Below are 12,097 nucleotides of genomic sequence, written 5' to 3'. Positions count from 1 at the left end.
ACAAGCTTAAAATATAGACTTATTTAATTTTTTTCAGAACAATTTCTCATGTTGGGGCTTCAATACAAGAGGGACATTACAGACGAGCACTATAGAGGTATTTGGATGTTTTTTGGTGTGTCTTTTTGGACGAAGAAAAGTGAGCTCCGTTCGCTACCGTCATATAGACATGCAGTGCTGCGCCGAGCCCCGCTGTAACTCAGAGAAGGCACAGAGGACTCTGAAACTTCTCCCAGCCCTTAGAAATTTCAATTTTGAGTGAACTATCCCTTTAAGATGAGCAGAAACCTCCAGGGGAGAAAATAGAAGCCAAAATGGATGTGACAAAAACTGTAGTTCCTCAATTGAACTTGACTAACTCTAATGTTAAAACTTTATGACCAAATCCCATCTCCCTGAGCTGAGGTTTGTTTGGTGCTAATGAGCTTTTTTTTTTTACTCCATATACACACCCAAATAAGATGGAAATTATCATAAATGTCATTATTATTCATATTCCCATTATTATTCCTATCATTTGGCACAAAGCATCTCCATATAAGTCTATAAAATCATCTGATAAATACAGATTCTAGTGGTGGGCCGGTGGGTTTGGATTAGCAGAAGATCCAGTAACCCTTTTGGCGCAGGTAATCCGTGGAAGGAGCGAGGCAGTCGTGTCTTTTCAAGAACTCACTCATCACATTTTTTATCCGAAACACACATTTTGAATTGGCTCGGCCTGGCGTGTTATTGTTTTTCTAATAGTGTGGTCTGAGCTTCGAGCTGCCTGTCCCTCCTCTTCCTCGACATCTGGCCGGCATTCTCAACAGTCAACAGAATCTGTCTCTCACACAGCGCAGCAAACTGTCATCCATTAGCTGGAATGAAAAACTGTGCGGCTTTGCTGATGATTTGTTGAGCAGAGGGATCCAGGACGTTTCTAGTTCACAAACCGTTCTCCCCAAAAAAAAAAAAAAGAAAAAACACAGCCGCGATTCCAACGCGTTCATAGTTATGAAACCATGTTCTTGCACGGCTTTCCAACTTACATTCATGCGCTCTGAATCACAGGGAAGCTACTCGTAAGAACAATCATACACACTTCATGGTTTTGGTTTACCTACAATTCAGATCAGTCATCCTATAGGCCAACAGATGGGCCAAGTTAACAACAGCAAAAAAAAAAGAAAAGAAACAGACATATTATGTATTAAATCCATCCAACTATGGAAACAAAAATGAAAACATAGACCACCAACCCTCAGCAGATTCCTGGCTTCCTGTCGGCGCAGCAGTCATATATGTATGGAGATGAGAACAGAAGGGATTAAGTCTGCTCACCTTTTTTTTAAGTTGCCTTCAGGGGCTTTTTGTGGTTTGGCCCTGTGTTTTTATGCATTTTGTAAGAGTCACTGTTAAAATTGCTTTTAGTTACTTCTGTTTTCGCCCCAAATTAAATTAGATTAAATTCTTCCAGAGGCCCTGACCCTGTCAAAACAGCCGGATAATGACTGAATGAAAAAATGAGGGTGATGATTCTGAGAGTGACGTCCCATCAGATAACGATTCCCCTCGTTGTTTTTTTTTAACGTTTGTGGATGCTTTTACAGACACATACAGCACAGCTTATTAAAAAACATTATTCTCCATCACTCGCCCACTCAGCTCAGCTTTGTGGCTCGCATTCTGCTCGCTCGCTCGCTTCAATAACACGACGAGGGAAGAAAACCCCCGGTGGAATTCAGTCCGGTGCCAGCGCAGGAACGCGACTGGACCGCAGCCGCGCTATCGCTGAAGACCTGAACCCTCATCAGCAGCAAACTCCGGGTTCCTTGTATTTTGGTCAGACTGGGGCGGAATCGCCTGGGTTTCATTTCATTCAGAGGCAAACATGCTGGTCGGTTTTATTTTTGTTATTAGTATATTATAATTATAATTTTTTGGCCAAATTATTCTGGCACCGTAAAAGGCACAGGAAATAGCGTGGGTAGAGTTGTAAACATAAACTGTAGGAGCCAGCGTGGCTCGGGGGTAGTGGTGGTGGTGGTGGTGGTGGAGGGGGCTAACAACAACAGTCCACAAAGCTGAAAATTATAGTTTTGTTTTGTTTTCTTTCTTTTTTTTTACTAATATTTTACTGTCACTAACATCTGTCACTGTCGCAGCATCCTCTCCTCTCTGCTGCTTCTGCTGCATCATGGTGCAGTTATATAGTGATATAATCTGCTTCATATACACATGAATCTACCTACTGTGACATCACTCAGGTGTGGACTCCACCTGTTGAACATGTTGGAATAGTTTAAGGTTTTCAGAAATGGCCATTTATCCTGTTTGTCCCACCTCCTTCCATGAGATTCCACGAATAAGGAAACAAATTTGGTTGGGCGTTATCGAACAGGTAGGATATTCAATGTTTGGGGCGGGACACAGTGTTTCACTCTCTTGCAACTGTAACTGCACACTAGATAATAACTCTCTCAAAACTCACAAAACTGCTCACAACAACTCAAGCTCTGCAAAAACCATGACTCGCTGTCAAAGCTTCCTGGTTTTTCTCAGACATTTGATTGACAGATGACGGATCTTGATATCACTGGCTGATGAATCGTGATGAATCGTGAGCAATGTGACGCATAATTCACTCGCCTGCATTATCCAATGCGGAAAAAAACTACCCCACTTTCACCCCAGATTTACTCGAAAATAGAATTGTGCACAAAGTTTGGGCTACATTGTCTGATAGATGAGTTATTACACTAATTTTAAGATCCATAATGGGATCAAATTCAATTTTCTTTTTTGAACACGTTTAATAGTTTCAGATATAAAATACTTAATGTCCAGTCTCACCAGAGTGACAATCAATCGGTGCTTGTGCAGGTTAACCAGCTCATTAAATCTCTTTTTAAAACTCACTTTTATTTAAAAAATAAAGGCATTTTTAACCCATTAGCCAACCAGTGATGCACCTATTCTATATTATTTTTTATACTGTAATTTTCGGTTTTAAACACCATGGGTCACAGAATTTTACTTTTCATTGGTTGTATCTTTTGTTTGTCACAGTTTTCTCTTTCATTTTAATGCATCTTAAATTATTTATATCTATACAAACACCTTATGTTAAGACAGGTGCTATCTAAAGAAGGTTTATCATTATTCTCAGGGTAAACTAACATGAAGATGACAAGCTCATGGATAACCCACTTGTTGACGTGGAAGTCTACTGTTGGCGAGCTTGTTCCAGTTAACTCGGAGGACAATATCTGTATAGAATAGAGTAGAATAGAAACTTTATTGTCATTGCTTTTGAAACAACAACGAAACACAGTTCAGCAGCAGTTTGTGCTGGCAGAACAAAGGTGCAAAAGTGCAGCGCAAGAAATGTAAAAAAGAAACACGATAAGTCGTCGTAAAACTATAAAAAGGCAAGAATAAAAACAATATCGTTGTTTCTAAAGCAATGACAATAAAGTCTCTATTCTGCTCTGCTCAGATACCTCACAGTTGTTCACCTGTGTAATTGTATGTCAGGGTTTAAGGAGGCTGAACTTGACCTTGACCTCTGTAAATTGAATTTAAAAAGCAAAATGAACTGTGAACTGATTTTCACAGCACGAGGCCTTTTAGTTGTCAAATGTCTTATGTGACGTTGTAAAACAAAAAATCTGTGTGTGAGCCCTTACAAACCACTGCGCTGCGGTTTGGCCTCTAATAAGATCTTAAACACATAAATCAATTCCTCTGAGTGGACTTCCCGGATCAGATTTTTATTGTCTCGCCCCGCATATGAAACAACATGCCCCGGGCCGCAAATGCAACACAACCCCCCGGCGCTGCTGCTGCTGAATGTGAGCGTGGTCTGAGAAGTCAGGATGTGTCAGTCTGCACGGCATCGATTCTGTTTCTAATCCTCAGTTTGCAAATCCCACAACTTCATGGAAGTGTAGTAAAACATGGTGGATCGTCCATATAGAGGCTTTGCTTGACGGATATCACTTGAGATCCAAAATACTTTTCTTTTTTTTCTTCCTCTTAAGGTATTGCTCAGCTCACCTCAGCCCTGAGCCTCACCATGCTCACACTGTGCTGCTGCTGCTGTTGCTGCTGCTGCTGCTGCTGGAGCTGCTGCTGCTTGATCCACAGATCCCTTTGATTCGCAGCAGCTTCTCTTTTCACAGCTCCCAAGACAGGAATTTGTTTGGATCCAGCAGCCCACAGCGACTAGTCCGGCTTCTAAGTAACGTTTGGTTACCTGACGAAACAGGTAGCAGGCGTGCAGCGAGCAACAGCGAGCAGCAGCAGCGAACAGCAGCAGCAGAGGTGGAGATTGACCTAAATCTGACTGCTGCACCGCTGGCTGGTGTTAATTTCCCAGAGTGACTGACTGACTGACTGACTGACTGACTGGCTGTGTGTCTGTGGTATGTTGATGATGTGTACGGCCTGTTTGTTGAGGCTGGATGCTGTGTAATTGCTGTGGTATGCACAAATACAGCCATGCTCTGCACCCTGAAGGCCCCCCTCTCCACACACACACACACACACACACACACACACACGATCGCGAGCCCTAAGAAGAAGTATGAACCTGTGTTTGCCGGGACTTGCTGCAAACAGCCGCACAGCTACACGTACACATTCATCGTCAGCCTGCAGTCTTGTTCTTCTCCTTCTCCTTCTTCTTCATCTTTTTTCCTCTCATTCCTGCGTTTCTCGCTGCTCTCATGTCTTCATTCCAGTAGCTACAGGCAATTCCACACCAAGTGTAAGTTATTGCGCCGTGGGTTGCCATTAATTTGACTTCCTCTCCCCTCCCTCCTGTTTGTTCGCACCGAGGCACGAACTCCAGGACCTGACACTTTCTGCTCTGATGTTTCAACACCTCGCTTCTGAATTTCAAATTAAACCTGTGTTTGTTCCAGATAGAAATAAGACCTGTTGGAAAGAGTGGGAGCTTGTTTTTTTTTGCACTGAATGCATGTTCACGTTCGCACTGTGCTTTTTTTTTTTTAGATGGATCCTGACTACAGAGTTAGCAAGTTCCTGAGTCTACTGAGGGACGAAGGAGCGTAAGTATTTTAAATCCAACGCCGTGATGTACTGTACACATCTGTCACTTGTGCAGTAAAGAAAAGGACAAAAACCTAAACGTTTACATTGTGACCATTGTATCGAGTGTGATTGATAACACACTCTTCGTCTTTCTCTGCTCCTGCACAGACTGGGCTCGAATAAGTTTGAAGCAATCTAGACTGAGTGGAGCCGCAGTGAAAAGAGGCATCCTTCAGTGGTAAGGCCTGCATCAGGCTGCAACGCTACACTCTCTACTCACCGTTTTCTGGTGCGGGTGAAGGCGAAGGGGGCTTGGTGTAAACTCTGAGTTCACTCCAGTGAGTTATGCCCTCGGAGCTCGATGTCCTGCACTGAACTGATGTTATACAGAATAATAAAGACAAACAAGAGTCAGTAGGAACAGAAGTTGTATCAATCTGCCTTATGAATGATTCAAAATGTTGTATTTTTGTTAATTCTGTTACTTGAACTGCCTTAAACGAGCTATTTTGTAGGTTCTGCAATTGCAACAGCGACAACATCAGTAAAACGTTACGCTTCTTTTGTCCTACCATTTCTTTTCTTCATCTGAAGCTAGCATGCTAACCAGCTAGCTTCCTATTCCACCTGTCTCGTCATTACCAATACCAAGTCAGTGTAGCATCCAGTTTGTCCTGAGGAAGAAGCTTCTGCTGAGAACGTGTTGTAACACGTTCTGTATGGGAAGACTGGTTAGTTAGAGGGATAGTTCAACATTTTGGCAAATTGGCCCATTGCCATAATCCCTATAGTCATAGCAGTAGGTTTGTTACCTTTAATTGTCGGTGCAAGCTATTTTTAGAACGGCAGAGCAGAGCCGTGAGCTGCTCAGAGCTACGCTACGGTGACTAATGGGATTTCTTGGTTTCCCTCATCAAACTCATCAAATACACAATCCAACAACTCCAAAATGCTCTGGTGGACAAGTTGTGACCTGCACATTCACCACACTATGAGATAATAACAGAACGTTATGAGACAGAGTTGTTTTCGAGGTAAATTCATGCAAAACCGCTGATGCACGTTCCCGTCGGGGGCAGTTTTTCAGCAAGCAGTCTCTGCATTTACCTCGAAAACAACCACCAGAGCGTTTTGGAGTTGTTGGATTGTGTATTTGATGAGTTTGATGAGAGAAGCCAAGAAATCCCATTAGCCTCCGTAGCATAGCTCTGAGCTCTGCCGTTCTAAAAATAGCTTGCACTGACAATTAAAGGCAAGAACCTACTGCTAAATCTATAGGGATTATGGCAATTGGCTAATTTGCCAAAATGTTGAACTATCCCTTTAACAGGTACTGATGCTAATGCTTAGCTATGTAGCAACAGCAAAACTTATAAATAGCTCCTTTTAATGGGATCATTTCAATATTTGAGAAACACTTATTTTCTTACGCATCTATCATTTGATAAAAAAGACTGTCATGTCTGTACAGGAAGTAAATGCTTGTGGTAGTTAGCAGATTACGTACATGATTATATAAATGACATGACCCCAGGACAAAAAAGAAAAAGCCTGATGTTTTTACACTTGCAGTTTCTGTACAAATAAATAATAAATAAGATATATCATATTAATACGTGATGTTTATAAAGCTGCAATAAGTATCCCTAACTATCTTAATAGTCTTGTAATCTGTGGCTTTGAAGTGCTGTAGGATTTTCTATGTTTAAATTAGTCTGAAGTATGACGGTGACTTTTTACTTCCCTCGTGTGATGCACTATAATCACATGAAGCAGTAATCACAGCCGTGCTCAGCGGTGATGTCAGCTAATTAATGTGACTCACTCTTACGTGTTGATCGCTGCTGACAAAAGGGCAAAGTTTCAGAAGCTTTTTCTCTCTTTTTTTTTCAAAGTTGTGGGGCTAACTTGCTAATCCTGCTCGGTGAAACACCCCTCAGGGTTGATGAACAACAACACACACACACACACAAAAAAAAAACTTGGAGCAACTTTTCAACTTGCAGGCAGCGAGAGCTTTTTGTTTCTCATCGCAGCCTCAGAGACTTATGGTATAGTTATGACACACAGCGTGCCTAAAAATAGGTCGACTAGACAGGTGCTCTCTTGTGGCAGCATGTCTCCTTTGCCTGCCTGTCTCTTCTCACTTTTATTTGTCTCTCTTCACTCAGTTGCTGAGGAACGGAAGCCTGAAAGAGGCTGGCAGGAGGAAGCCAGCAAGAGAGATAAGTTTCCATCTCTCTCTCTCTGCATCCTTCCTTCCTTCCCATCCCCGAAGCTCTGTGCACTTCTCTCTATCTCTCTCTCTCTCTTCTATCTCTCTCTCTCTGCACTGCAGCTTTCTGCAGCAGCAGCAACAACCAACCAACCAACCAACCAACCAACCAACCAGGCGACCTGCTCCTCTTCAGCACCGTGTGAACATGTACAATAAGAGAAAACAAGTGGTGTCTGGTGTATATTGCATTTCCTGAAGATAGTGCTGTGATCTCCGTGCGATGCTCCTGGCACTCCGTTGTGATTTTATATACGAAAGAGTCAAAGCAAAAACAAACAAAAAAAGACACAAGGCGAGTAGATGTGCATGCACAAACACTAATTATGATACTGTGTGTTTATAAAGGCCTTATTTGTCCTCATACATTTATAATCGGATCATTCCAGGAGTTGAACTTAAAGATTTCACTATGGTCTTATCACACTGTGTACACTTGCTTATGTGACCTTTTTTTTATTTCATGAATAAATTAATTCTAGTACTAACGAGAAACTCTGTAGTTTCTAAAACTGATTATTATGAAATCAACGACCACCAACGTTTAAAGGGAAGTTCCCTCAGACTTTTCCACGCAGATGTTTGGATTAACTTTTATAATTTCGTTAAAACATGAAGTGAAATATCTGCGGTTTCTACGAAAAGAAAAATCCCCAGTGAAAAATCTCAACTGTTCGTCACCATGTTTTAATCATAAAGTGTAATTATCACCTCACATAATTTCATAATTATGAGAAATTGGGCGTAATGAACCCACTCAGATATTTTGTGGTTAACCTCCACAGCATCTTATGTTGCAATGATTGTAAACACTGTCAGACATGAACCACGGAGCTACTGCAGAGCGTCTGCTCGGCTGCAGAGGAGCTCATCCACTCCACGTTGGTTTCTTCTCCATGAACGAGAAGCAAAGAGGCAGGAATGTTTCAGTATCAGAGCTGCAAATGGAAATTATGTCTTTTTTTATATATATATTTCTATATATCAGGTGAAATTAAATAAAAATGGTGGATTAATAGCTTTGAACTTTTGACTTTTATACCTTTCAGAATCATCGTGTTACCTAACATCTTGATCGTCTCATCGTGCACAATAACAAACATTCTCCAAAATGTCACCACTACCATATTTCACAAGTTAACAAGACGTTTACTCCTAATTTCCCAGAATAAAAGACCCATGAAATGACCAAAACTAACAAAAGTTGAAATTCATGGTGATTTCCTAAAATAGGAACTGCACCGCAATCTTTAAAACAGAGGTTTCGCAAACAGGAGAAAGTTTTATTTGGGGATTATTTTCAGATGCGGATGGATACACGTTTGATTTATTAAGTAATTTCTTATACTTCCATGATGAGGATGATGATTGTAAGATTAAATCATGATAAACTTAATAGTGTGGAATAATGTTTATTTTGGTCTTTTCATGGGACAGCTGCATAAATCAGATTTATTCTTTTAAATTCCTAATTTCTTCATTAGGGTTAGGGATAGTTCAACATTTTGGCAAATTGGCCCATTGCCATAATCCCTATAGTTTTAGGAGTAGGTAAATTCATGCAAAACCGCTGATGCGCGTTCCCGTCGGGGACAGCTTTGAACTTTTGACTTTTATACCTTTCAGAATCATCGTGTTACCTAACATCTTGATCGTCTCATCGTGCACAATAACAAACATTCTCCAAAATCTCACCACTACCATATTTCACAAGTTAACGAGACGTTTACTCCTAATTTCCCAGAATAAAAGACCCATGAAATGACCAAAACTAACAAAAGTTGAAATTCATGGTGATTTCCTAAAACAGGAACTGCACTGCAATCTTTAAAACAGAGGTTTCGCAAACAGGAGAAAGTTTTATTTGGGGATTATTTTCAGATGCGGATGGATACACATTTGATTTATTAAGTAATTTCTTATACTTCCATGATGATGATTGTAAGATTAAATCATGATAAACTAAGTAGTGTGAAATATTGTTTATTTTGGTCTTTTCATGGGACAGCTGCATAAATCAGATTTATTCTTTTAAATTCCTAATTTCTTCATTATAAAAATCTGAATGAATAGCCCACGTTTATAGGATATGATACACCAGATATCTAATGTATAAACGTTATTAATGTGTGTGTTTTTCTGGTTGAGAAGCAAAAAAAAAGAAAGAGCAGGACACAGTTTTGTTCTTCAAATATATAATCTTAGCTCAGTCATACAGATATATACATTGTATAATAAATAATATTTATAAAAACATAACATTTACGATTATAAAATAAAAAGGGAATTATTCACTTTAAAACATTTGTACAAAACTTTGGATATAGCGGGGGGGAAGTCAGGGTGGTGGTGTAGGTGTATGTGGTTGGGGGAAGGGGAGGGGGAGAGGGGGGCTGAACACAGAAAGGTAGGCGAGGGGGGGGGAAGGGGCTGTGTAGAAGTCAGATGACGCAAATGCTAAGCTATGTCACAAAGAGAGGACCGCCTATACACTACTGGGTAACTTGTGTTTTTGTTGTTGAATATAATTAATAGGAAGCAGGTGGGACTGTCAGAACATGTAGCGTGGAAACCTCTCACAGTTTGTTCCACCATTGTGAAGAGCCAGCCTGCCATCCATCCGTCCATCCATCCATCCATCCATCCGTCCGTTTTTCCATCCACTTCTGTTTGTCACTAGCACACACACACATGCTCACACACATATATCTTGCACAACTGTCTTGAGCTTAATGTCAGTCATGTTTTCTACACAAGCTGGAAGTTGGGTTTTTTTTCCGTCCACTCAAAAATCACAACTATTTTTCCTCCATTGATCTTAAAAAACCATTTCCTCCCACGCAAAAACTGAGCCGGGCGGGCCGGCGTCCAGGCCTCACCAAAAAAAAAAAACACCAAAAATTAAAAAAACACAACTGTCGGTTCACTGTATTGTTCCTCCAACCTCTCCAAAACCAAAACAGTGAGGAAGAAGTGTTTTTGTTGTGCGCTGACAAGAACACAAGTTCATAAATCAGGCTTCTTAAAAACCTCAAGCTGTCGAACTAAGAGGAGGGGGGAAATATGAAGAGAAGGAAGGATGTGGAAGCCAATGAGGATCTGCTCTGCACTCTGGTCTCCACGTGTCGTCACATGTCCCCCTTTTTCTTCTCTTTTCTTTTTTTTTATTACAGTGATAAAGAAGTTTTGCTCTCTAAAGATGAACCTGATGAATGCATGAAGCACAAAGATCTCCCCATGATCAGTTAATTAATATTAAGCATGCTAAAAAGCTGGAGTCTGATGCATAAAGTCATAACAATTCTTCTTCTAGCCTGGATAATAATAATAATAATAATAATAATAATGTATAACTGTGTGTTGTTGCAGTTGTTGCATCATACTTGTGGAAACCATGACAGGTCAGTCGTGCCCGAATGCAGGAACAAAGTCGTCATTCATAAGAACTGCGAGAAACATTTTTTTGCTCGGTATAAACAATGCTGCTAAATTTGTTCCACCTGGCGTTTGGCTGTACTGTACTGTACTGTGGGGCTGAATAGTGCATTACATATACATGTGTAGGGCTGTTAGTTGGTGGAATGAGCATGTGGCTCACACATACACACACACTTATACACACTCACACACTCACATACACATGCCCCCTCCTGCATACCTCCACTCCCAGCCCATTGGTGATATTTCAGAAATGCAGGGCTATAAAATCAGGCTGTAGCATATATCTTCCAGGCTTTCCCCCCCAGTTGACTGGTGCAGTGGAGTCAGTCAGCAGGGAGTAGCAACACTGAGGATTTCATCAGCTCAGTAGTTTACAAAAAAAAAAAGAAATAAAGAAAGAAAGACAGGACTGTGGCACCTCCAGCGCCCGCCCTGCTGTTCTCAGTTCAGTTCAGTAGTTACAAAGTGATGGTTTCCTGGGGCTGCCCACGTGTTCGCTATCACTTATGACTTTAAGTGAAGGTGTAGAGGTTGGTTTAGTTTAAACAAAACAAAACAAAAGGTAAAACCAGCCTGACCGGCCGGAGAAGTGAGGTGTTAGTTAGAAAAAAATGCTTTTTTTTGTTGTTTTTTTATTCAAAAGCAAAGAGAGTCTGAAAGTTTGTTTTTTCTTTTTCTTGTTTACTGCATTAATCTCACAGGTAAAAAGTGTTACTGTACATGCCACGAGCATCGTGTTGGCATGGAGGGGGGAAATAAATAAAGACAAAAGGGGGAAGGGGACGGGGGCTCATGTGTAAGGAGGAGAGGTTGGTGGGGGAGTGGGAGGGGGTCAGAGGGAGAGTGGCACAACTCGGACTTCAGGTCGGTGGTGTGTTTATGGAGCTGGTTGCAGGGTTTTTACAATGAGAGGTGAAGATGTACGGTGGCCCTGAGGTGCAAAACACAACAGCAAATCAGAAAACACAACGGCAAAAGAGAAAACACAGCGGCAAATTACTAAACTTTTTTTTCTTTTTTGTTATTGTGCTTAGTAATTTGTTGTATTTTCTCTTTTGCCATTGTGTTTTCTGATTTGTCGTTGTGTTTTCTCTTTTTGTGTTGTGTTTTCTCTTTTGCCGTTGTGTTTTCTCTTTTCGTGTTGTGTTTTCTCTTTTCGTGTTGTGTTTTCTCCTTTGCCATTATGTTTTCTCTTTTAGTGTTGTATTTTCTGATTTGCTGTTGTGATTTGCACCTCAGGGCCACCGTACAGTTGTCTTCATCACTGATGAAGAAGAGTGTGATGTGATGCTGAGTCTGTGTTGGTGAAGCTGGGGGGGTGGGAGTCGTGCAGGAGGTTTT

At 41.0% G+C, this 12,097-nt stretch overlaps 1 protein-coding gene across 1 annotated transcript in view; it reads left to right on the top strand.

Moving 5' to 3' along the window:
• The window catches only part of LOC311002959 (vesicle-fusing ATPase-like), a 28,229-nt gene extending 19,606 nt beyond the window's left edge, over window positions 1-8,623 (top strand). Inside the window, exons 20-22 of the mRNA XM_083994577.1 lie at window positions 5,002-5,057; window positions 5,209-5,278; window positions 7,212-8,623. Of these exons, the coding sequence (XP_083850703.1) occupies window positions 5,002-5,057; window positions 5,209-5,239 (87 nt within the window). The 3' untranslated portion in view covers window positions 5,240-5,278; window positions 7,212-8,623. The remainder of the gene's footprint in view (window positions 1-5,001; window positions 5,058-5,208; window positions 5,279-7,211) is intronic.
• Window positions 8,624-12,097: the final 3,474 nt, after the last annotated feature.

Source organism: Trachurus trachurus (genome assembly GCF_905171665.1).
Source record: "Trachurus trachurus genome assembly, chromosome: 19".
NCBI classification, from domain to species: domain Eukaryota; kingdom Metazoa; phylum Chordata; class Actinopteri; order Carangiformes; family Carangidae; genus Trachurus; species Trachurus trachurus.
Note: the sequence above shows the minus strand (reverse complement) of the source record. Positions and strands in the feature narration are given on the sequence as shown.